Genomic DNA, 25,983 nt, shown 5'->3' on the forward strand with positions numbered 1-25,983 from the left:
CTACACACATACACCACCACACACACACACCATCACACACATCCACCATCACACACATCCACTGCCACACACATCCACTATTTCACACATATTCAACTCCCAAACACATCCACTGTTTGAAACATCCACTATCAAACACATCCACCATCACACAAACAACTGTCATCCAATATTACATACCTCCATTTTCTCACGCTATCAACACAGATGCTGTCACTTGACCAGTCACTTCCCTTGTTACACATGTTCACCCCTTACAACAACATACACATCAACAAACCCATACTTGACACTTTCTAACAATACAATAGTCAATGGAAACCAAATGTCAACTGTAGCTTTAAATGCTGAGAAAATAACAGCATCATTTCTAGTTGTTTTTGTCCACTCAGTTAACACTGTTAGCAAGCTGCTTCCAAAGCAGATTCTGGTACAGCTACAGCATCAGGTTCCACTGAGTCAGTGAAGTTCAGGTTAAGTTACACAGTTCTATAAGAACCCAGCAGACAGCATTAAATTTAACACATTAAAGTTTCTCAGTTCCTCAGATAAAGCTTCGGTCACCTCAGTAAGGTATAATCCCCTGGAAAATAGTGAGAAAAAAAAAGATGGTGAAAAAAAAAAAGATAGTATACATTTTTGTCACAGGATTTTTAAAAAGTAAACTAAAAATGTATTGATACTCCATTAAACGTTTGATGGTAAATACTTTCTAATAATTTATTTTTTAAATAATCTACACAAAGTGATATTTCCTTTAAATTTGTATTGGTGCTATACATGTTTAGTTTTGATTTATATTATCAACTACAACAAATAAAATGAAAGAAAACAAAGAATGTTGATCCTTTCCTTTAATGCTATATAATATTCACTTTTAATAATTATATGATATAAACTCTAATTATAACCAACATATTATCCTTGAGTGTTAAATCACATATGTTAATCAGAGAAGTAGAAAAAGAATTTACCCATTTTCTAAATCACTTGGTCTTTGGTTCAAACTCTCTTCCCACATCTCATCATTAACAACCTCAATCTTCACTCTAAACATGAACAATCACATTATTAGTAAACTAGATAAAGTAATACTTAACACATTATTTGATTTATTTCTACAAAGAATTATAGATTATTCTAATAAAGTGATACTGGTACAGAAAAAAAATATCTGCTTCTTAAAGTTTAGCTGGTAAATAAAATCTTACTCTGGTAGATCTGTGGTTTGACAATCTGTATCACTAGTAGGTTCTTCTTTGATTTCTAAGTCAGCACAACAGCTCTCAATATGTTTCAACCTGGTTGACGTAGAAATTTCCAAAATGAATTATTTTAAAAACTAAACTTCTAAATTTACTATTGCATAGGATGAAATATTTTGTAAAAATCTTTGCACTTTAGTGTAACCAAACTTAAAAGCATTCCATTAAAAATGAGACTAAAAGTAGTAAAATAGATTTCTAGTCCTACAAAACAAAACATTTAGAAATGCTTAATAATGAATACAATTAGACATAGTAGATTATCCTTCATTGATATGTATCATATAAGCTTACTTTGATACATTTTCTGCATTGACTGTTTCAATAAAGTATTCCTCTTTTATGCTTATCTGGTCATTACAACTGTAGAATAAATTTAAAATACACTAGTTCATGGAAATAGAAAATTATTTCCTTATTTAAGGTTGTGAGTTTTATTACAAAATTTTGCTTTTGGTTGTTATAGCAAAAAATTAAACAGTAACCAAAATATAGTGACAATGGTTGATACGTTAAGTATTTGTATCAATGTAACAAAACAGCTGAAGACACAAACAGAATAAAATTAGCAAAAAAAAATGTGTTTAATAATATACCTGGTGGAATGTTGTCCTGCTGTCGTGTCTAAATTATTAAATTCCTCCAGCAGTGATGTGTACAGTCTCTTACAGTAATTGTGCTCAGAGCTGTTGTGAAAAACAAGTTTTGTTTTATTTTATTATTTTTTTTTATTTCATAAAAATATGTAGGCCTATATAGTATTGTTCTAATTGAATACTTTGTAAAATTTATGAAAAGTTATTCAAAATCTATTATAGAGAGCAAGGAACATTTACCATTTTGCGTCCTCTTCAGCATAATAGAAATCAAGTTGGTCATTACAGGTATCACAGGAATCACTTCTTGCTTCTTGATCCACTCTAAAAATACTAAAAAATAAACAAAGTTGGATTTTACAAATGATATGAAGAGTTAATTCTAACTGAAAAGTAAGAGTATTTTTGCTTGCAAATTTGTTACTAGGTCATATAGCTGAGATAGCTTTAAGTAAGTTGAAATAACATATAATAATTCCAACCACATTTTTATTATACTAATCAATTAGATAGACTAACTTATTAACACCACTAGTATCTTGATTTACAACTCTTCAGGCCTTATCAGTAACCTAAGGATTATTAAAAAATATAAAATAATAACTATCTTTACCCTTTAAAAGAAAGTGAAACAATTACGAGTGTAATACCTCACAGGATAAGGTTGTTCTGCTGGAGCGCTGCATTGTGTGGTCAAATCATCTATAGAACTGAGAAGAAAATATACAAATACACATTTAAACATACTAATACATTTGAGTTCTTGAGTTCTTATCTGAAGATAAAATAAAACAAAAAATAAACATAAAATTTCACAAAACTAAACATATACTTCTAATAAACCTAAATTCAGCTTAATTTCAAACTTAAATATTAATCCTACTTATATTCAAGCCCTAACTGTAAATTCTAATATGAATTACTTTTAGTAGGTAAAATAATATAGCATATATAACTAGGTAAATTTTAGCCACTGAAACTACAGTATTGTTTATAAAATAAAGTTTGCATTATGCTGGAGGTTCAAAGACTTCACTCATCTACAACCCCGCCAGTTTCAAAAGCACATTTAACAAACACTTCTTAATAGCTCTATTGTCCACACTGATGAAATCTGATCGCAAACTTTATTAGTCAGCTGTGTGTCTTGACCTAAGCCTAAACCCTGAGATAGACTCAATCGAACCCAGCTTAAGAACCACTGACCTAGGCGTACCTAATTTATTTTACACATGACACCCACACCTACACACAAGCACATTCTTTTCAACATAACAGATACTTTGAAATAATTAAAACAAAATTACCGTAAAAGAAAACTTTCATTAGGAGATGGAGAGTTATTAGAGTGTTCATGCTCATCTTTTCTAAACTATAGATTGAAAAGTTAGAACAATTTTTGTTGTTATACCTGAATAAAAATCATTTCTTAATTTACAACATTCACATGAAAAACATGAAATTTTTTTTTCATCATTTTAAAGGGAGAAATATTTCAGACAATATAGACAATGTTGCGATGTGGAAAGATCAAATCAGCATTGAAAAATATAATAGGGGAGATCAATATGCCTTGTAGAAAAACAATAATAATGAAGAAAATTGATCATCACCATTATAATTATTTATCCTCTGAGGCGTTAAATTTTTTCTGATAAGTAAAGTGCTACCATTATGAAATTCCACAGCCCTGTCTCTCCAGAACAAGAAAAGAATCTACAACACTAATATAAAGGCAGTACTGCAATATGGCTTGGGGTCCTGGAGGGCTACAATCAAAGATCAACAGGCTACAGACCTTCACAAACAAAAACCTACAACACATCCTTAAAATATAATGGCCAGAAAAAATAATCTTGAGTGCATGTCTGTGACATAGCACAAAGCAGAAGCCTGTAAAGAAAGACATCAAAACTTGCAAGTAAGGATGGATTTGACTTATGCTGAGCGGAACAGAAAAGTAGGCACTAGTCTGGAATCCACAGGTAAAAGAGAATGTGGGCCGAACAAAAAACATCCTGGAGGTGACTATAGAAGACAACGCAAGGACTTACATAAACTCTACTGAAGAGAGTTGTCCAACCTGAATAGGTTGGAAAAGTGTAGTTGCAGCCCTTTGCCTAACAACAGGATTAACTCATGCTCCATAGGCAAGAAAGGAACCATCTCTAAATTATCTAGTAAAATCATTATTCTCTTACTGTGTCATAGTTTAGTTCATCATTATTTTGGCTGCTTATAGTGCATTCCATTTCCACATTGTCTAAGATGTTATCAGCAAGTGCCTGGTTTTCTATAGCAGTCACCTCTGTCTGCAGTGTCCCACATGACTGGTCAGCTGGTACGGGCAGCAGTCTATTAATAGCTTTGTTACATACATGTTCAGATACTGTACAGTTTCTTACTTCATCTCCTTCCAGTTTTGGGCAAAGTTTGCCTATGTTGAAAAAAACAAGAATATGATTTTAAAAAGAGAAGAAAGTTTATAATTGTAAACAGAAAAGGAAGTTATTATGGACTTTTTTGGACACTCTTGTAGAAATGGATGATGGTGTGGTCTGAAGTTATGTACTCTACTATTCAAGTCCTCAACTATCATCATGATATTTTCAAGTTTACATTTTTGTGGAAAAAACTGAACACTACTTCTGTTTTGTTGAAAATAAATGGTAACATAAATAAAAGTGTCAATTATATATTTCAAATTCAAACCCAGAACCCTAAAAGGTGGCAAAAATCAATAATGTAATGACCAAGACAGTTAATTAAAAACAAATCCTAAACTAATTTATAAAAGTATCCTTTCCCATAATGGGAAGAATAATGGTTGAGTGTATCTCTCTGTTACCTCAGCATGTAAAGAGTTATGTGGTCAACACTATGCCTGTAATCACCTTTACTTCCCCCACCCCCCCTCCTCCCCCGAATGAAGTCAGGAATCTGCCAGGGCTGGATGAATGGATCAAACACTAAAATCAAACTTAAGATTGTCAGGCTAGCAGTTGTGCTTTGTTAGTACCAATGTAAAATCTGTTTTGCTATGTGGCTCAGAGCTTTAATCATGTGGAGCCCCTGAGGGCCAAAGGGCTGCAGCTACACCTCTCCAATGTACTATGTTTTGGGTGGCTCTCTTCAATTGGGTCATTTTTACTTTTTCGTATATACGAAGTATAGAGAAAGTATTGTAATCGTGCAAAAAAAAAATCGATATTTTTACAAATCTTGACGTTTTACACCTCACTGATACGGAAAAATATAATTTTGCAATCTTGTCCCTATGTCTGTGTGTCTGTCGGTGTGTAAACATGATAACTTGAGTACCGTTACAGCTAGGTTGATGAAATTTCATATATAAGTATTTTATCAAAATCGTAGATCCTGATCAACTTTTGAGCGATTTCTGATAACCGGAAGTGGTACTTTTTCTACTTTGAATTTTTCAAAAGCATATAACTTGAGTACTATTTCTGATAGATCAATGAAATTTCACATGTAAGTAAAAGATCTAATTCTCTACCTTCTGTTAAATTTTGAGTAATTTCCGTTGACCGGAAGTACTACTTTACGCTATTTCCGATTTCTCAAAAATTGCATTTAAATTTATAAAGTACTAATAATATTGCGCACTATTATGCACATTTTGTTTTGGCATTCGCTTGGTGCAATTATTTTTTTCTATGAGATTCTATTCTATTTTTAAAAGTTTAAGTAATTAAAAATCATGTCTATATTCCAAGTTATATAAGAATATTCAAGAAAGTTTAGGGGAGATCACTCCCGGTTTATTTAAAAAATTATAACTATTTCATGAAGATAACATTTCAGATTCTAGTCATGATCCAAAACAGTTCTTACAGAATATGTTACTGTACTGCTGTTGTTTTTATAAGAAAACTATTACATAAAAGTAGGCCTCATACCTGAGACTAAGTGGTAAGTACACACAGTCAGGCTCTCCTTGCTTTTAATGGATTTCTCTGTGAAATCTTTTCTGTTAATGATTTTCAACAGTTGTTGAATTCTTTGTTTTGAAATTGCCTTGGCCTTAGGCCCCTCATGTTTTCTCAAGACGGGAACAGTGAAATATTGACAAGATTTGTTATTGTGTTGGCTGTTCTTGCAATTCACAACACAACAAGAGTTTATCATTTTCTCACAAGATGGTTCTCTGTTCTTCTAGAACCTGGGTATTAAAAGTAAAGTAAAACAAAATAATATTCATAGAGCTAGTTTACTTGTTCATTTATATTTTGAAATAGGATAGTATATATTTTATTTTTATAAGGGTCTGCAATGGAATCTCCAAAAAAAATAAATAAGAAAGTTAGTAAACATAAAACTGATTTAGATATACAGATTCTTGCAAGTTTTATGAAAACTGGTGGCAAACTGTCTTTCCAGACTTTTGGTATGTATGCATCAAAGCTCTTAATTTACTGAGAGTATTGTGTGTGCATGTAAGAAATAAATAATTAAAAATTAATGGAAACATTTTAAAACTTCCTTGTTCTAACTGATCATAATCAATGTAGGTACAAGTAGTCCAGCCATAAGAAACTATGGAAAATTGTGCTGAGAATTAATGCTTTCTAGCTGCTGTCCTATCTTGTACTTTGATGCACCTGAATACCCAGTTTAGACTGGCCCTTTCACTATTGTCCAAAATATTTTCTATGAAAATATTAAATTTCTTCTGTTTGACTGTTTGTAGTTGTAGGCATACAATAGGTTTCTTATGGCCATCACATTTGCAGATTTTTGTGACAATTTATGATTTATGTTGTAGCCAATTTGTACATTTTTCTTGTTCATGTTGCACACTCAGCCATCCCACAACCATCTCTTGCCACCAATGCCAATCATCATATTATGTATTAATTTTGGCCAATGCTAGCTGGTAAAAGATACGCATGCGCAATGGAGAGAAACTACAACTTGCCAATGATATCGCGACGATGTTTTTGATGGTACTGCGCATGCGTGTGTTTACAACCGCAGAACCCTAACACCAACCCTAATCCTATCCCTAACCCTATCCCTAATCCTATTCCTAATCCTATCCCTAACCCTATCCCTAACCCTATTCTAGCCCTAACCCTAGGTCACTACGCATGTGCAGAGCTATCTTTTGCCGACTAAGTGGAGATGGGGAGAAAAATCTTCTTCCGAGTAGTCACTTCGATTAATTTTATCATTTATGGTTTGCTGTGCTAGTTGCTGATAGTAAGATTGTCAACATTAAAAAAAGACCTGGGTTTTGAACTAGATCTAGTAGTAGTCTGTAGTAGCTACACACAGTTAAGTTAGTACTCTGACACAACTGACTGAATGTGCCATTAGAATTGACTAGAATCTAGATCTAGATCTAGTAGTAACATTGTCATTGCAGTGTCCAAAGCATGCAACTGTGAACTATAAATTATAGTATAATGTTATTGTTAAGTTAAGTTATTAGTTAACTAAGGCTACTAAAGGCTTACAAATTAAGGGTTTACTAAGGGTTGACGAGATGAGACTGAGAGGGCACAGTGAGTAGGTCAGAAGTGCCAAATAAAAATTTCATTTCGCTTGCACTTTTTTTTTTTTGCATTCAGTTCAATGAGTTTGGTTGAGTTTAGCTTAGATTTTACTAGATCTAGATCTAGATCTAGAACTTAGCGTTTAGAGATGCCCCATCAACCATTGTGATTGGATTGTCCATTACTAAGACTCTAGTTAGTCAAGCAAATGTATAGTAGTATAGTAGAATCTAGATCCAGAATCTATTTACTTTTTCTAGATCTAGATCTAGAACTCTAGACTCTTCTTGATAAAAAAATAAAGAAAAGTAAAACGACAGAACATCGAGGAATTTATCTAATAGATCTACTAACTAGATCTACTTGTTTCACACACCAAAGGCATCCGAGAAATAGAACAGAGTTACAGTTCTTGATTCCTATTTCTAACAAGAGAAAGTTTCTTTTGCTTTCGAAATTTTAGTTTATTATAAAGTAACAAAAATGTAAAGCACTTTCAGACCTAAAGGTCGATTGGGCAGATGAAACATGCAGTTTCTTCCAGGCATCTCTTCCGACGGGGGGAGCGGAGGCAAAGCCCCCATAAAAACGTCTACTCCCCCCCCCTCGCCTGAACGAAATATAATTTATATAGAAAATATATACTACTATTATTACTAGTTACTACTTAGAGATAATAAATCAGATTTTAAAAAGTGTGCAATGCTTAGTGTTTTTTTAAAAAAGGAAATAACACATTTAGAACGTTCTTTTAGTGCTTTAATTGCTATTTTAAGGTAATTCAGTTAGTTAATCATTTAAATCATTTATATATGAAAAATCAAATAAAAATATAAAAATTAAAACACTGAATAATGCAGATAACAATTGAAATTTATTTAATAAAACTAATGACATAATTATAGTCCTTGTTGAAATCAAGGAAAGAAAGACTACATTTTTAGCCACAAGATACCATCAGTTTGTTTTTATGAAAACACTTTGGGACATGAGAGATAAAAATGACTGATTGCAGATGAAAATATACATTGTAATTGTATTTGTGAGTTTCACTAAATAAAAATAACAAAATAATACATTTTGATTCAGGCTGCAAAACTAGCTGAAAATTGAACTGAGTTGCATTTTCTCAAACTGTAAGGATTATCTAGTCAAGTTATAAATAATTAGGAGCGGACAAAGCCTATTTTAAAACTCTAATTAAATGGTCCATTGTTCTTTGATTAAAGCTTTTTTGAAATATGCTCTTTTTAAATATCTGTCAAATTGCTTCTAGCCTGTCAAGAAATAATTTCTAATTAAATGTACACATTTTCAGTATTTATGTTATAAGCATTCTTTTCCTATATAAAAAAGCTTTCATTTTAATATTTTAATTTCCTTCAGAAAATGTGTACATTCTCTTTATCTCCTGTGAGGTACTTTATTGTACTTTTTCTAGAAGCCATACGGCTTCCTCTTCTTAAATTTCATCCGACTTGTTTATGTTTTCTTAAACAATAAACAATTCTGCATTCTGCTAGAATTAAATTAACACCATTTGTGAAAAACTGTCTAATGGTTAAGGGTTGCTGAAGATTATGGTATACATTTTTCTTTTCTTGCTACATATGGTACTCTGAGCAGGGACATTTGAATTTGTAAGATCCTTGAAGCAAAAAGTCACTCTGTTTCTTTTCCTTCATTCACAAGGCAAAATAATCATCGTTCAACTATCTAAACACCCATTTGTGTGTGGACTCTCCTGAAAATAAGTAAATAATAAATATATAAATCTATAGGCCTACAGCGTAAATAAAACATGTTTTTTTTCAATTTAATAAACATTATTACCAGTGTTTACAGTATCAATAAAATTTACAGGAATACAACTAAAAATAAATAAATGATGCAATACTGCATTGTCCAGCATGCGCTCTGAAAAACAATCTTTCTATTTTCTCTAACAGTTTATATTTATGTATTTTATACCTAGGTAAAACAACTAAGTGAACAAAAACAAAATTCCACTACACCAAACTATACGACATCACCCTTCACACATCAATTTTTCTGTAAAATTTTAACCCTTACTCCCCCAACCTACTTTTTCCCATTTTATCTCTCAGCCCCACAAATTATTGTACGAATAGCTCCCTCCTTGCCATGTTGGTCTACGCAATTGTTGTAGGTTTTCAAAAACTGTACTACATTTCACACAGAATGAATTATTTGAGCATAATTCAAAATATATAGATTAAAAATGTATGAGATGTATGTGCTAATAACGTTAATTTACTGCTGTCAGCTGAAAGGGTTAAAGCTAATGAATTTTTAAATATTTAATAAGGTAATAATTAACCCACTACATTTATAAAAGATAAGTGACTCACACTCTTGTTGATAGGCTCAACATCATGCACATTTGAAGACACTATACATTGCACCATTTTCTTCATTTTTAACCCTGAAAATGACATTACATTAATAAAGAGATAAAGCTAAGCTTTGTAAAATTCTAAGGAGATCAATTTAGGAAAACAATAGAAAAATATACCATGTTTCACATGGCTCCTGGCTCATGCTATCGTCAGATTGTTCATCATCAAGTTCAGTTTTAATCCTAAGGATAAAATAAATGAGGAAAAACCTTCAAAAAATTATATTAGGAGTAAATTGTAAACTTCTGTTTAAATAAGTAATTGGCCCTTACTCTGCTTTTTATAAACAAAAAAATCCTAAAAGTTACTATGATTATAAAAGTACAAAGAGAAAGTTGAGAGGAACCTTTGCAAATATGGTGAAGATGAACATTTGTTACGTAATTTGTATATCAACTTACTCAGTTTTTAAGACAGTTTTGGGTATGTCAGTAACAGGCTTCGGCTTTGTACTTGTGTACAGGCTGACAGATCATGTAAAACAATTTAAAAATGTATATAATATAGGTAGAGATTGAAGTTTTTATATTTACTTGCATAAACTACTAAAGTCCTAATAAACATTTTTAAATACATGTTTTAAATATGTGTTGAAAAAATGTGTGCTCATAAGTTTGATAAAAACAAAAATGAAAACCTTAAGTTAAATTAATTATGAAGTTATAAAACCTTATCTAATACAAATAATTTAAAAAAATCACCTCTCTTTTTCTTTTGATGTATTTCCATTAAATTCTTCTAACAATGAGGTTGGTCTGGTACAGTAAAAGTTATTTGAACTGTTTTCAACAAAAACAAAAAATGTCTGTCATTAAAGTAATAACTATTGGATTTTGAAACTCCAAACAAATTATTTATGAGAAGTTTACATCCTGCTTAATTCTATACCAAAAATGGAAATTGCTTTATAAAGTATATGTTTTTTAAACTATTTATGTTTACTTGATAGTATATAAAATATAATGTAAATAATTATGCCTTAATCTCATAAATTCTCAAAGTCCATAATTGAACAGAACGGAAAAATATTTTATTTAAAATTTTATGTATTTGTTTGCCTACAGATCCAAATCTTACCAAATCACATTTTCTTTAACCAAACTACAATCTGGCATTTCAAAACTGGCACTATCTTGTTCATCTTTTTCTTTATGCTTCACCTTAACAATGCTGAGGGGAAAAGATAGTTACATTTTATGAATCTTCAAGAAGCAAATGAACAATCTTAAAAACACTGTTAAATATTACTAGTTGTCCATAAATAAACGACGCTTCACTGTTTTAGCAAGTTTCTAGCAATTACCCTCTAGCATCATCAAAAGGGATGACCCTCGCTCTATAATGACATCACAGTTGAAAATACCCCTCCACTCACACACCTATCTGGCAGAACACAAAATTATTTTCATAAATGTATTAACACTTTAGTAAATGCGATTAAACATTTTTTTTACCTCACAGGGTATGGGTGTTCTGTATGAGTTTCAAATGCCTTTACACTGAAAAGAAAAGGTTAAAACATTATTACCGAACTAAAAAAATTTTTAATTAAGAAAGCCCTTCAAGGAAAGTAATTATTTTAAATTAATCTAAAAAATTATTAATTAGTTGCCCAATTATGTCAGTCATACCTCACAGAGTATGGGTGTTCTGTATGAGTTCCAAATGTCTTTACACTGAAAAGAAAATGTTAAAACATTATTACCGAACTAAAAAAATTTTTAATTAAGAAAGCCCCTTCAAGGAAAGTAATTATTTTAAATTAATCTAAAAAATATTAATTAGTTGCCCAATTATGTCAGCCATACTTAGTTAACAGTTTAGTCTATGGCTAATTGAACATAAGATAATTACAGGAAATGCATATTAATGTTTAGTTTACTGTGTTAAGATGAAGGTAGCAGAAAAGAATTATTTTTAAAGTAATTAACTTACTTGTTAAGGATGCTTGTATTATCAGCTGAAGATTCCATTTCATCATTATCATCAACGATTTTTTGATTTATCCTAAAAAATATTTTAAATACAGATTAAATATAGATCACTGAATCAAATAGATAGTTTTATAATCCTATTCCGTGATGACATGGCCAAATGGTAAATCATTTGACAGCGAACATGAAAGTATTGATTTCAGATCCGGGGCTGTAGGATGTCCCTGGATACACCCAGCTCTGATGGGTACCTGACTCTCACTAGGGAAAAGAGGAAACTGGGGATACTGCTGACCACACTACCTCTTGTATGCAGAATCATTGGAGCAGATGAACTCTATCTGCCCCATGTGACTTGGGCACCAATGCGCAAAGATGATTATCTTATTCAATACATTTTTAACAGCTATTATTACTAATCAAACCTGAAGGAGAAAAATAACTAAATTTTAAATCAAAATTTTTAAAAAATCAAAACAGTATTCAATATCGCACGATATCCAAGATTTGTGTCATTAAGACATCCCTGAGTCCAAAACTCAGTGGCCAACAGATGGAAATAGTGATGAGCATTGTGATATAGTCACAAGCTTTTGCTTTGGTCACACAGAACCAGATAAACTCTACTTCACTTATCTTGAAATAGTAAAGAGATATTAATTAAGCTAAACCAAGATAATAATTTTTTATAAAAAAATAAATTGGAAATACACAGCAGATTAAATACCATAACGATAATTTATTAATAACAGACTGAATTTTTTTTAGAATATAGGTATAGGCCCATGTCCCAGCTAAACCATAAATACATAAAACTATAATGAATAAATTTATTTAAAACAGCCAACGAGACTAGTAGGCCCTGTTTAAAAAAATATATTTAATAAATATTACCCAAATATATGTAAAGCTCGTTTGTCTCCATTTTGTCGCTTGCTAATAACTAGTGCTGTTGGTACCACAGTTTCACTTTGCTGACTTGAATCTGTTTCAGAATAAAATAAAAATTGTGATGAAATATTTTTTAAAAAGTAAAGACCAAAAACTTCAGAGAGCTTTAGATATTAGTATAGTAAGTTTAGCCTCAACTTATGAGGAATTTAGTGTCAGGTGATGTACCAAAAGCTCAAGACTTTTTAGCTAGCAATCATGTATCCTACCATTGGATCATCAAACAAGTAATTATAATATTATTGTTAAAAATAATTGGGGCTAAAGCCAGTACTCCAATGAACTTTAATTTTTTAACATTATGATTTGGAAAATAATTACTAGTCTGCTCAAAGTTGGACTTTTGCTGGATAAGCTACTATTTGTGTAACTGCACCTCTCTCTTACAGCCTTATGGCAGAACTCACTCCAGCAATGTTCAAAAACCAATAATATCTCAAAAATATGCAAGCCACTAAACCAGTAGTCACAGAAACAAGTGAACTCTACTTCAATTGCCCCATAGACTGTCAGGTTTGAAAGGGAAACTTTACTTTAAACCAGTAGGCTTCCACCAGCCTTTTTACTTCCTTCACTGGTGCACCGTAGCACATACATTGAAGGGTCAATTTAGTCTATGGATGATCTATGGTACCCAACTCATGGCTTTTTAGTTAACAAGAACATCTTTCCGTCCACTCTGCATTTCTCAAAATTTAAAGTATATATGTATTATTTAAATAGCATGTGGCAATGGTGGTGCTGTCATGTGACTGCTGATGATATATTCTTACCTACATCATCATCCAAATGAGAACTGGATGCTCCCTGCTTGCTTCCGCATTGTTTATTTAACTTACAACCCTCCTTCTTTCCTCTCCGTTTTTTCTGCTTCTTTACCTGGCTCCGTAAGACCCTGTCGCATCTTTTTTCTTCAGTGACATATTTAGGTCCCAGAGCAACAGTTGGGGCCCAGTCTATGTTTTTCTCATCTCTGAAGTTTGCTGGCTTACCTGGACAAATATAGAAAAATGAAACTTTTAAAATCTAGTAAAACTAATAAAATTAAGTTAGGGCCTAATTACTAAAATTAAAACAAATTCTTTATTCAGGCTTATGTATTAATCAGTTTTTTAAAATTTAACTTTAATAAGAGTGCAGTCCCTAAAATTGCAAATTAATACTTATGCACAACAGTAGTAATATTATATAGCTAATAAAATGTCTGTAGCTTATAAGACTACCACTACTAGTTGGCTGAAAATTGCGCTGAAATGCCTATTCCCAGTGGGTTATTATTTCATGCCGGCCATATACAAATGAGATAACTTACAATAATAATAGCATTTATTGCAACTATGGCAGGAGGAAGGATTAGAAAGCAGAGTTTGCATTCATTGTATTTTATATTTTTAAGAGAAAAAAGTAGGTTATTTAACCTTATTTTAGATTTATAATCTGAAGTTAGGTCAATATTAGAATATTAGCAACTTAATTAATAGTTAATTATATCAGTGACTACCCGGATCACTGAGCGTCAGGGGTAACTCTGAAAATGTGTGTCACGCAATCTAAAAATAGGAGTCAGGAATTCATATTTAAGATCATGTGATATGCAGAGTAATAGTAGGTTACAGTACCTCAATCAATCTGTGGAAAGAGAGGGTGGCATTTATTGATGTTAGGCATTAGGTGTTAGAAGAAAGTGTGAATCTCAGTATTTCAACGCATTTGGAAAAATTCCTAAAGCATGCACTTTTATGCAGAAAACAATTATATAGTGTGTGGGGTAAAAACACACAATGCGAAATGACAATTAGGCCTACTACACTTGGTTTCATTGTAAAAGACGCAGGGGAAAACAGTTTCATGAACAGATTATATAATAGGATCAATGAGGCAATTTTTTCGCACATTACTAGCCTCTGCCGATTTTACGCACCTAAAATGATAGATTACCAAAATTCCTTTAGCTGGGAATACATAGTGATAGTGAGTTTGGGTAAAACTCCATTTTGGCGTATTTTATTCGCCACTTCACGTTCACTTCCCTTTGAGTGTATTTTATTATATACACAACCAAAACACACAAAAATGTTAAGAAAACACTAGGATTAGTAGATTTGGTGGTAAATATGGATCTACTTATTTTTTTATGAATATGTGTTTTAATTAGAAACGGTAAAAAGGATTATAAATAAGCATTACAGTTTCTATTACATAGGGTGTGATCGTCGGCGAGAGAAAAATCGCTACATGGTCAAGGGTTCACCGTCAGTTCACATTGACTTTATTTATCATCATACAATACATCAGCAGCTTAGGGCCCTAGTGAGTTCATATAAGTTTATTTATAGTATCATGAGTGCGTGATATTTTTAACAATACAAACTTAATGGACTTGCATTTATGAGTTTATCCTAAAATGACACGAACCTATTTTCAAAAGAAAAAAAAAAGTGCTCATTCAATAAAATATTCCAAATTTGAATTTTTCTCAAGTTTTGACAAAAGACAAATGTAAATTATCAAAAATTAAAACAAAAGTTCATAAAGAAATAGGTCTAGTGTTTTCCTTGTTTTGGTTGTGTTGATAATAAAATATGCTCAACTGGAGGTGAACGTGAAGCGGGGAATAAAATAATATGCTAAAATGGAGTTTTACCGTGAGTTTGTTTAGCACAGTCAACTATGAACTTTTCCCTATTCTACATCGTCTGTAATTTAAATTAAGTATTAATACTGAGATTTACTAGATATCCATATTTTATATCTAGATCTAGTTACCTGAAACAAAGTGTCGTGAGCAAACTCGCATGTTATTTATAGCTTTTTCATTGATGCCGCTTCGATAAATGTTTTTCAGAAATTGACGGCGTCTACGCTCAGATAACTCGCGATCTCTCTCTCCTTGATTGTACCTAACTTTTGGCAATCGAAATAAAGAAATATCTTTACAACTGAACCTTCCACTTCGAGTATCACAACCTTTAACGGCACAAATCACCATTTTAATTTTACGCTCTGCGAATCTGTGTGCACCGATATGGCGGAGACGGATGTGTGACGTAGAGAACTCTCTACACTTTTGGAGTAGTTAAAATTTAAGACGAGATAAATTTATACGAAACATAAATCTAGTGGCGCAGGCCATCGTATGGTATCCCGTAGGGCTTTAAATGTCATTGTCATAATAATTACAACGAATTTTTCTTCCTTAGGGCTAATGTAATTTTAATACCGAGTGCGCTTAATGATCAATACTACTACTGTATGCTGAACTAACGATTTAAATAAAGCGGGAGTGATCTCCCCTAAACTATCTCGATTATTCTTATTATATTATAAAACACTAATGGGGATGACAACTCGGGATATAGACATGAATTTTAACCAATTTTTAAATAATAAACTTTTGCCCTTTGCGCAGTTATTTAGGTCATTAAATTTTGCATCTTCTGCCGGCTACACGGCGCTGGGGGGGGGGGGGGATAAAGTTTTTTCCAAGCAGTTACTTCTTTTAATCATCTGCCACGTTAAGGAAAGTAATTTGTACATTTTTTTTTAAAGATAAAATTATCTGTCACCTGAAAATGAGAAGCCACTGAAATAAGAAAAAGGAAATAATCTGCCAAAAATAGTAAAAACTACAATGCTCTGGAAGAAAAGTGGTAGTAAACAGTGTTTCTTCCAGACTTTTTCTCCAGGGGGGGGGGGGGGCACTCGAAATTTTCGTGGGGGGGGGGGGCGGTAGACTTTCTTCGGGGGGGGGGGTGGACACTGTTAAAAGTATATATTTTCTATATAAATTATATACATTTCATTTCGTTCTTGAAGATTGTTTTTCATTGAAATTAATTTAATTCCCCATTGTTCAAATCAACTGATTACTTCTAACTGTGGCGGAGAGTAGTATATTAATGTAAACTGGATACAAGCCAGTGAATGCAAAGGTCAACACCATGCAGTGTTTCTTCCAGACTTTTTTCTTCGGGGGGGCACTTGAAATCTTCGGGGGGGGGGGGCGGTAAACTTTCTTCGGGGGGGCGGACACTGTTAAAAGTATATATTTTCTATATAAATTATATAAATTTCATTTCGTTCGGGGGGGCGGTAAAAAATTTTCGGGGGGGGGGGGGGGGGCTTCGCCCCCCGAAGAGATGCCTGGAAGAACTGACACCATGATTGCCATGAAAAAAGGCGTGCGCGAAAAAGATAACACGAATAAGATAACACACGCTAATGTCCCCAAAATTGTAAATATTTAAAAACGAAATTAGGGGGTCACCATTTATAACGTCCGTAAAAATTTAGAATTTTAGACCCCCCCCCCCTTCCCCCGTTCACTTTCGACGAATTCTTTCTTATGATGATGATATTGGTAAATGTCATGGTGATTACCCCCTCCCCCTCCCCCCCCCCCCCCCAGCCGAGCAGGTAATCTATAAATTGTGTGATATTATATTAATAAACACGCTGATATGGTTGTTTTTTTGTTGTTGTTGTTTAAACACAAGCGCTATTGTCTTAATTTTGCTTTTTAAATCATAGGATAATGGCCGTATGTTTGTTTTAAAATGTAAGTACATCATTGTTAACTTCATCATGTGGACGTTAAATGGACTCGTACCCCCCCCCCCCCCCTTCTCCGTGTGGTGGACGTCATAAATGATTTCTAAGGCTAACGTATTATCTTGTAATTTAGTTTCATGCTATGTTTTTGCTAATTCGCATTTTTTAAAAGATTGTTTATGCAATATGTTTGCAAACATAATATACACAAGTTGAATTACATAGATCTAGTAGGAGAGGAGACCAGGTGTGGGTGAAAAGTCACAGTAAGTTTTTGCCTTTGAAGAACTTTTTCATTCCTTCATCAAGAAAATTATGGTTTTTACTATTTTTAGTCGTTGACCCTGCTTGGAGTTCACTTCCTGTTTTAACTCTGAATCGGAACTGACTTCAGAACCTTATGTTCTTGATTTCATTGACTAAGTGGGAAATTTAATCAACAGAATCCTGTAAGTTTGCTTGCATCTTTCATTATTTTTTTGTTTTCATGCAATGTTTGTATTCTCAAGCCATAGTAACTAGCGATGCTCACAAACCTAAAAGAGTGGCCGGTTGCTAACAACAATATGGCTACCTAACCTGGCATACGATTGGATAAACTTTTTTGCTTTGTTCAAGTTAATCTCAACATTAACTTTAAAAATACTAATCTCGCGAAAAATGGTGGTTATTCTGTGCAATTTAAATTATTTTTAGCTGATAGTAGTCTATGCCAGGAAAACGTAGACCAAACATAAAAATTGGTCAACTTGGAGTTTTGTATAGTAATGTATAGGCCTACTATACTATAGGCCTAGCCTAATTAATTTTTGTAAATTTCACTTTGTTTTTAGCCTTTGTCCTGGGCTTACATTACAAATTAGTAAATAAGTAGATTGCATGGAATAGGACATGCGTGTGCTGTGGCGGACGATTCTACGCTCGCTGACAAAACAGCGCGAGCGAGCAAGCCGTCTGCCGCGCGTGGCCCGTGACGATGTCTGAAACAGAGTTTCTTCCAGGCATCGCTTCGGGGGGGGCAAAGCCCCTCCCAAAAAATTTTTACCGCCCCCCCCCCCCCCCCCCCCCCCGAACGAAATTAAATTTATTTAATTTATATAGAAAATATATACTTTTAACAGTGTCCGCCCCCCCGAAGAAAGTTTACCCCCCCCCCCCCCCCCCGAAGATTTCAAGTGCCCCCCGGAGAAAAAAGTCTGGAAAGCATTTTGCACGCTCTCGGGTGATTAATTTTAATGCGATGACATTTTTTAACAAAATCTATTAGATCTAAATCAACAAAAAAACGATATACTCCGTTAGCTATTCGTAGGCCTAAATATTAATTTGGGGGGTAGGCCAAATAATAGAAATGGGGTAACGAAATCAAATAATAAATATAGCTGCACATTATGTTTAAAATCAAATGGGCTGCCTTGTCGAAACTGTAAAGTTCCCATCTTCAGACTGATCTGAGGTTGTCGCGGAATTTTTTTTCTCTGAACTGCCGTGGGTCGCAAATAAATTTAATTAAGCTCCAAATGAGCTAGTGCCATCAATTAAAGTGTTTAATCTATTGATCTATATTTTTCATTGGTAATGTTTAAATGGAAAAATAATGAGAATTAACATTTAATGAGCATCGCTAATAATAATATTAATAATTTAAGTTAATATAATATTATAACGTCAGTCTGGATTGATTGTTTTTTACTTTACTTCTGAGGAAATCGATTTGAAAGTGTTGGTTGATCATTTAGATCTAGAATCTAGTATGACAAGCCCCTGCTTGGGTGAAATGTCACACTTTTTTTTTGTGTGACTTTTCACCACGGTCATTAATAAAAGAAGACTACTTTGTACAAAAAATGCAAAATATGTTTCTCTTTTTTTCTTTCTTGAATTTCCAACTGATTAGGCCTAATGTCACTATTACTATTAATCATTATATTCCCCTAGCATGTATACAGTGAATAAGATAATAATAGGCAAGTCAAGTAGTAGTAGTAATAAATATATAATTTTACTCAGTAATAATAAACCTTATAGTCCATTCATTACATATGCAATCACTGAATTGTTTGTGTTTAGATTGTATCTTTGAATTACTATAAGGCGTTCACAGAATCATGCCAAGACAATACCAGCGCAAGACAACACGAGGAACATTTACGAAACATGCCATTGAGATGGCAGTTGCAGCCTATCTTGAAGGAAAGTCGCTTCGTAAAGTTGCATCCGACTGTGGGGTCAATTATAAGACCCTTCAACGCTATGTAAAGCTGCACAAAACAGATGGCAACATTGAGAAGGCAACTTTCGGCTACAGTACGCAGAAGAAGCGCATCTTCTCAGATGAGCAAGAACAAGTTTTGCTAGACTACATCATTGAAGCCTCTATAATCTACTATGGCCTCAATCTGAGAGAATTACGCAAACTAGCCTATGAAGCTGCTGTCGCCAACAAAATTCCCATGCCAGAATCCTGGTCCTCTGCGAAAGCTGCAGGAGAGGATTGGCTAAAGGCATTCAGGCAACGTCACAAGGACAAGCTATCTCTGTAATAATTACACATCTGGTCCTCATTTACATATATATATATATATATATATATATATATATATATATATATATATATATATATATATATATATATATATAGGCCTATATCATCTAAACATTCATTAATATTCATGATTGTTAAGGGACATTATTTTCGATAGCAAAAAAAATGTTTTTGGGATCAGATAGATTCAACCATATAAAATTTAAAATTTGTGACTTTTTACCCCAAGTAGGTGACTTTTTGACCCCTCACCGGGGTAAAATGTCACATTCTAAAACACCATTTTGCGAGTCTGTCATGAGCATACAGTGAACAGCTATTCTAAACGGCTCTGCATACAGTTATCTGAAATGTGGAACTAGTTTATTTTAGTATATCACTATAGCCAGTACTACTCGCCACATAGTCATAGATTTTAAATTTAATAGTAATAATAGTATAATAAGCCTAATTAAATTAATGATTATTATTAATTATTTTTATGTTATAGAATATAGATTCTAGTATAATTAATTAAGTAATAGTAAACTAAGTAAAGTCTAAGTCTTATGCCAACCCAGCTAAATTTAACTAATCAAGTAGTTAAATCAAGCCAGTCTTTACTGAGAAGTTGTAAGTAAGAGTTTAATAATTAGTTTAATAATTAGAGTAGATCTAGATCTTTTAAAGTTTACTCTATAACTAAATTCTTAGTGTCTTAACTAATAATTAATAACTTAAGTCTAAATACTAAACTAAACCTAAACAATAATGTTTATTATGCCATCATTACTAAATCATTATAGGCCTATGGTATTAATAATAATAATAACCTATTATTAATAGATTTAGTGACCTAGGTCCTAGTGGGACAATATTTCAAGTCGATATTTTGTATCGGCAGAACAAACCCCTGGCGTTGCTACAAGCAACCGGCAGGCTTGTTGCATTAAGTTAAATATAAATTCTAAACATTAGAGCCTAATGACTAATGCTAATATTAATAATTTCTTTTTGACTCTTTTTTTTAGAATGGAACAATCTGAAGTGAGAATGAACCCTCAGTCTTTAAAGGATCCAGTGAGGTAACGTTCTTCACCATATCAAAGGCTGTTATATTATTACTCCCATGTTAAGCAATATAAGCAGGCAAGAGTCATTAAGTATGTAGATTTGCTAATAAATTAATAACTACCTTTGCTACTTGTTAATTAAGTTATTACTAAATTGACATATGTACCCACACCCATCGTCGCTACGCCTCTGGAGGAATAACATTCTCAAATGCAATTAATACTGTCAGGAGAAATAAAGATATTGTTACTGAAGCAAAAACTTTGTACTTTTAGCTGTCACTTGCTTTCATTAAATAAGAAATTAAAGTGCTTTATAATCCTAAACCACATCATTACATGAAGGTATCATGTTTATGTTAAATGTACTGCCAAACTGCCAACTTGTGAATGGCAAGTTTGCTGGCCCCTGGTCAATAAATTAAATGGCTATTCTCTGGTTTTGCATTATTAAGACAGTAAATTTGTGTATATGTATAATTCTTTTAAATCTATGGTAATTTTTTTAATTAGTATCATTTTCATTGGTCACATTCATGTATAAATTGCAGTTGAAAATATTTTTGCTTACTTTACTGACTCGGTTTTTTCGACTTTATCTAATTCATCATAGTGTCCAGATTAATTTAATCAATGTGGCTTTTGATTTTTTTTTTTTTTTTTTTGGCTTAGTTCTGTGTGTATCAGCATATTTCCTTAAAAACAGGCGGTGATTTTGCTGTAAATTTTTTTTGCAGATTTAATGACAACTGTGATACAGGCCACACGACTAAAGTACAGCAACCTTATCCCATCAAGTACTGCTCTAAACTCACTTACTTTTTTAAAAATTATCTTTGTTTATGTTATTGCTTAGTTATTAAGCCTTAAAAAAACATTAAAATTAAGTCATAAATATTAGCTATTACTACTTTTTTAATATAGCCAACTTGGGCTGATAATGGGGATGGTATTACCTGACAACTATTTAATGTCAGCTGCCTTAACATTTCCCCAACTCAAGCTGGGTACCTATTCAAGCTGGATGGGCTCAAGGTCCTCCTACAGATTTGCTCTTAGTTTAAATCAGTAAATCTTTTATAGCATTAGTCAGAATATCGGATTGAATGGTTCTTAGTGGTACTCCATAAAAGCTGCTCGCCACACCCTATTTCATATGCTAAATAAGTAAAGTTCCCCTTTCATACCTGATAGGGCAGATGAAGTAGAGTTCCTATGTCTCTTGACCTCAGCATATGTATAAAGGTGTGGTCAGCACTTTGCCCAGCCATCCTTACTTTCCTAAATATCAGTCAGTTACCCTTGAGAGCTGGGTGGACTCAGGGACAATATTGAACTCTCAATTAATTCAATAGACTTTCAGGATAGGAGTCAAATGCTCTACCTGGCAACCCCCCCTGTTCCTAAATTCAAAATACTGCTTTACAAATATGTGACCAGTTTATAAAATAAACAAATTATTATCTGTTTTATTTCAGGATCTTTCGGGTGAAACACGAAGTTCCCTTTGATCAAGAAAAAACTGAAATTTTGGAAGTTAATAATCAGCATGAAAACCTTTACAGGTAAAACTTTAAATTTTTCTAAGTTATCAAATAATTCTTTTTCCAGTTTTGTATAATAATAAATCACTACTTGTCTTTCATAAGCTGATTGCTATCTGTCAGAACTTGTAGATTCAGAGATGTCCTACATACTCTCGATCTATATATAAAGAATAACCAGGATTTGATTGAGAGTGTAGTTGATAGTTAATTGACAGTTTTAAAAAATAGACGCCAAAAACATAAAAGCAAATTGGCATCAGTATTTTTCTAACACTACTCATTACTTTAGATATACCAAGATTTTAGTCCTTTATACTAGAAATAAATAGTCATTTTATTTTATTTGTTGGTTAGTTTCTTTTAAATTGACAATTTTTTTCTTTATTTTTATGTACATCTTGACAAAGATTAACATTTTTTTTTTTCATTTTAAATTAGCCTAGAACACAGTTATTGCACAAAACCCTATACATCATTGTTGGAAGAATGCCACAACTCGCTTATCAATTCACCAGAGAAAAGTATATCACCGGGGTATGTTTAATTTTTGAGTTTCATGTTTTTTATTATTTATTTTTACCATTTTGAAATAATTAACATAATCTCATTAATAAAAAAATAAACAGAAAAATAAATAGAATTAATACAGTTTAGTTGTATAATAATATATTTATAAAGTAAGTAGGTTAGTACCCTATCACTAAAAGAAAAACTTGTAGGCTCATTTTAAATTTGCTATTAATATTTCACTTTAATACTTTATAAGTTTTTAAAGGCAATCCTTTATTTAGCTTAAAACAGTAACCACCAAAAATTTGAACAGTTGTATTAAAACAGAAAGCTTGCATTTCAGTTTTTTATTTTACTTGTTGTTTATTTGTTATTGGCAGTAATATTTCTTTGAAATTTATAATTATCACCTGTAAAAACCTGCCATTACCTTTTCTTTACTTTAATGACAGAAACATTGCATCACATTCCACTTCCAGTATTTGAAAAAAAAAATGGTCTTCTCTATTTTTTATCATATTATTTTTTTAAAGTCTAAATGACGACATAAAGAATGAGTGCCCTAGTGAAAGTGAAACCACAGGACCTTCAGATGAAGCAGAGTAAGTATTACATTCACCTTATAAATTATGTAACAGAACAAATCTATTTAAGTACCTTTAGTAGATTCATTTTTATTATCAATAATATAATAGGACTTGGACTCATTAAAATGATTTTTTCACACTCTTGATGAAGTCAAGTAATGTTCATCATATACATTTCAGAGTTAAGATTGAAGCAAATGATGTTCAGCAGCAGGAAGGCACATCTAGCGGTATTTCAAATTCCCAAGAAAAGAAGTAAAGACTCCAGTTCATTTTATTTTTATCATGTGGTTCCTTATCTTCTCGAATGTATCCGATTGTCTTAATTAAGCTATTAACATGCTTTATTTGTGGTGAATTTACTCTTTCTAACGTGGTGTTATATGGAGCAGATGAAGTAGAGTTCACCTGTTACTTTGACCTCAGCAGTAACATGAGGCAGGTACCCATCAGAGCTGAGTTGACTCAAGGACATTCTAATGGCTTATACCCAAGATCCAAACTCAAGACTTTTGCTTTAGCAGTCATTAGCTCTACCAACCCACTCGACTGTCCAATGGTAAATATATAACCAAGCAATTTGAATTAGAACCTATAACTATAACTTATGAATGCATGAGAAACTCAGTCAGGTCTTATAACTTTTGATATAGGATATAACTTGGAGCTAATAATAATACTAATTTTGAAATATGGTTTTATACTTCAATTCTATTTATGATCTTCTGTTGATCCAAACCAATTTATTTAAAAATAACACTATAGAAGTAGAGTATCCATAAAAGCGCTTAAGAGAATTTAATGTAAAAACACAATCAGTCCAGTGCCTAATCTAAAATTTACAAACATCCTAGCTGAATCATATCATTGACTATGTCTTCAGTACTTTTTCTACCTCCTTGCAATGCCAGCTGTTTAAAAAATATTCCCATTTGAACATACAGAACAATTCCTTAAAATAATACTTTTTAAGCAGTGTTCAGTTGTATGATTGTATATTATTCTCTCCAAAAAATGTTTAATAAATACTTCTTTTAAGTTTATGGAACAATTCTTCATATTTTGTTAAGTATGCTGATATTTAAGTTGTGTGATTTCCTTTCACCTTTTTTTTTTGCAGAAAAAAGCACACAATAGAGGAGTTTGCTGAATACATTGAGCAGTATAAGGACATAGAAATCTCAAACCTAAAACTGGGCAACGTTGCCTGGTTATGCAAGAATAGGTTCACAGATGATGTCGCCAATTACATCCATTCTGAAATACAGAAGCATGAATTGCCTATCACAGCTCGTGAAGAAACGCTGTTCACTAGAATTCGTGACTTTATTAAACATATGGAATTTTACATGACGAACATTAATAGTAATTGGCGGAGAATTATCGGCTTGTTGGAAACTAAATTTTTCACATACATAAGACGAAGGAAAAAACCCCTGCCTGTCAAAAAGGATAAAACTCCTAAAAATCTAGCAAAAAAAATTCCACCTGACACTGACAGAGAAACTCGTGTTGATGATACTCCGATAGACATTGAGATCCCAGCTCAGAGAACAGAGAGGACGTGTGTAGTAGAGTGCCAAAGATGTTTAAACTACAGGAGAACTTACAAAAACCTGATGTCTAATTACAAAAGGTTAAAGAAAAGGTGTGTGGAGGTAAGGAAAGAGTGTAATCAATTGAAGAAAAATTACAAATTTTTAGATGCCAATAAGAAGCTGAACAGGTTGCGTAATCAATTACGTGACAAGAATGTTCTTTTGGCTGAGCAGCGGAAGACTAGCAGCCTTAATAAGAAATTATTACTTGATCTTACAATAGAAAAAGGGAAACAGTTCCAAGTTGTCCGATATTATAAAAAGCAATTAAAGGAAAAATTTGGAGTGGAGGAAGATGATATAGTTATACATCCTAAAGTAGCTAGGAGGCAATTGGAACTTACTTTTGAAAAACTGCAAAAGTTGCAGCAGGAATCGTAAGGTTTTTCAGAAAATATTTAATTCTAGCATGGTTTGTTATAATAAAGTATGTTGATTTGTTTTCCATAATTGTTCTGCTTTATTTTCAAGATTGTATCCTATGCTGTGCTGTTTTATTTTTGATCATTTGAACAATCCTTGTCTTACAGTCTTAGTAGGCCTGGAAATTTATTGTAACTACTTTTTATGTTACAAAGAATTTGTTATAGTTAATCTTTGCAAAATAAAAACCAACACAAAAGCACAAAATGAGGATGGATTTGACACACTTTGTTGGAATCACAAAGGAAAGAACGGAAGTCCAAAATAATCATGGAAAAGGTCAGCTGTCAATGAAATAGAAGCAGCCGGAAAGTCATGGACCCAGCTTGGAGGAATCTCCCAAAACTGAGTATGATGGAGAGGTGTGTTGGTGCCCTATACTCCATAAGGGGTTATTAGGAATGCTAATAATGATGCTTTTTATTAAAGAATAACTAAATATAATACTGCTCAGATAATGTGCTAGTTTTTAATATATCAGGATA

General features: G+C 32.6%; 4 protein-coding genes across 5 annotated transcripts; 1 reads left to right on the plus strand and 3 right to left on the minus strand.

The window, feature by feature from the left end:
• Positions 1-141: 141 nt before the first annotated feature.
• Positions 142-2,348, minus strand: LOC131932458 (uncharacterized). The gene is made up of 7 exons (XM_059289364.1): positions 2,344-2,348; positions 2,102-2,194; positions 1,862-1,951; positions 1,560-1,628; positions 1,212-1,301; positions 975-1,049; positions 142-583 (listed from the first exon to the last, which is right to left on the minus strand). Exons 1-7 carry the CDS (start codon positions 2,346-2,348, stop codon positions 490-492), a joined length of 516 nt encoding a protein of 171 aa, XP_059145347.1. The 3' UTR covers positions 142-489.
• A 129-nt stretch (positions 2,349-2,477) lies between these two features.
• Positions 2,478-6,039, minus strand: LOC131932459 (uncharacterized). The gene is made up of 4 exons (XM_059289365.1): positions 5,782-6,039; positions 4,063-4,298; positions 3,169-3,233; positions 2,478-2,571 (listed from the first exon to the last, which is right to left on the minus strand). Exons 1-4 carry the CDS (start codon positions 6,008-6,010, stop codon positions 2,478-2,480), a joined length of 624 nt encoding a protein of 207 aa, XP_059145348.1. The 5' UTR covers positions 6,011-6,039.
• A 2,085-nt stretch (positions 6,040-8,124) lies between these two features.
• On the minus strand, positions 8,125-15,726 carry LOC131932450 (uncharacterized). Of its 2 annotated transcripts, none has more exons than XM_059289358.1 (12): positions 15,452-15,726; positions 13,459-13,677; positions 12,629-12,719; positions 11,736-11,807; positions 11,432-11,476; positions 11,255-11,299; positions 10,878-10,970; positions 10,502-10,579; positions 10,202-10,264; positions 9,917-9,982; positions 9,753-9,826; positions 8,125-9,124 (listed from the first exon to the last, which is right to left on the minus strand). In XM_059289358.1, the coding sequence occupies exons 1-11, from the start codon at positions 15,672-15,674 to the stop codon at positions 9,775-9,777; spliced, it is 1,047 nt and encodes a 348-aa protein (XP_059145341.1). In that variant the 5' UTR covers positions 15,675-15,726; the 3' UTR covers positions 8,125-9,124; positions 9,753-9,774. The 2 variants fall into 2 exon arrangements, with proteins under 2 accessions (XP_059145341.1, XP_059145342.1); XM_059289359.1 differs by having other exon boundaries at positions 13,565-13,677; positions 15,452-15,583.
• Positions 15,727-19,023: 3,297 nt separating this feature from the next.
• On the plus strand, positions 19,024-25,517 carry LOC131932460 (uncharacterized). The gene is made up of 8 exons (XM_059289367.1): positions 19,024-19,775; positions 20,792-20,845; positions 21,571-21,630; positions 22,312-22,398; positions 22,819-22,914; positions 23,424-23,492; positions 23,658-23,732; positions 24,598-25,517. Exons 1-8 carry the CDS (start codon positions 19,345-19,347, stop codon positions 25,454-25,456), a joined length of 1,731 nt encoding a protein of 576 aa, XP_059145350.1. The 5' UTR covers positions 19,024-19,344; the 3' UTR covers positions 25,457-25,517.
• Positions 25,518-25,983: the final 466 nt, after the last annotated feature.

Source organism: Physella acuta, unplaced genomic scaffold (genome assembly GCF_028476545.2).
Source record: "Physella acuta isolate Inbredline_101_S28 unplaced genomic scaffold, ASM2847654v3 ptg002182l, whole genome shotgun sequence".
Classification (NCBI taxonomy): Eukaryota; Metazoa; Mollusca; class Gastropoda; family Physidae; genus Physella; species Physella acuta.

Coding starts and splice junctions, on each gene's coding strand:
- LOC131932458 (XM_059289364.1), bottom strand. Junction 1,952..2,101: donor GCTGAAGAGGACGCAAAATG/GTAAATGTTCCT, acceptor TTTTCACAACAG/CTCTGAGCACAATTACTGTA. Junction 1,629..1,861: donor GCAGGACAACATTCCACCAG/GTATATTATTAA, acceptor TTTATTCTACAG/TTGTAATGACCAGATAAGCA.
- LOC131932450 (XM_059289358.1), bottom strand. CDS start 15,674: ATGGTGATTTGTGCCGTTAAAGGTTGTGATACTCGAAGTGGAAGGTTC. Junction 11,808..12,628: donor CGAGCTTTACATATATTTGG/GTAATATTTATT, acceptor AATATTTTTTAG/GATAAATCAAAAAATCGTTG. Junction 9,983..10,201: donor AAAACTGTCTTAAAAACTGA/GTAAGTTGATAT, acceptor TTTTATCCTTAG/GATTAAAACTGAACTTGATG.
- LOC131932460 (XM_059289367.1), top strand. CDS start 19,345: ATGCCAAGACAATACCAGCGCAAGACAACACGAGGAACATTTACGAAA. Junction 22,399..22,818: donor CAGCATGAAAACCTTTACAG/GTAAAACTTTAA, acceptor ATTTTAAATTAG/CCTAGAACACAGTTATTGCA. Junction 22,915..23,423: donor GAGAAAAGTATATCACCGGG/GTATGTTTAATT, acceptor ATTTTTTTAAAG/TCTAAATGACGACATAAAGA.
- LOC131932459 (XM_059289365.1), bottom strand. CDS start 6,010: ATGATAAACTCTTGTTGTGTTGTGAATTGCAAGAACAGCCAACACAAT. Junction 3,234..4,062: donor ATGAACTAAACTATGACACA/GTAAGAGAATAA, acceptor TTCAATCTATAG/TTTAGAAAAGATGAGCATGA. Junction 2,572..3,168: donor AATGAAAGTTTTCTTTTACG/GTAATTTTGTTT, acceptor TTTTCTTCTCAG/TTCTATAGATGATTTGACCA.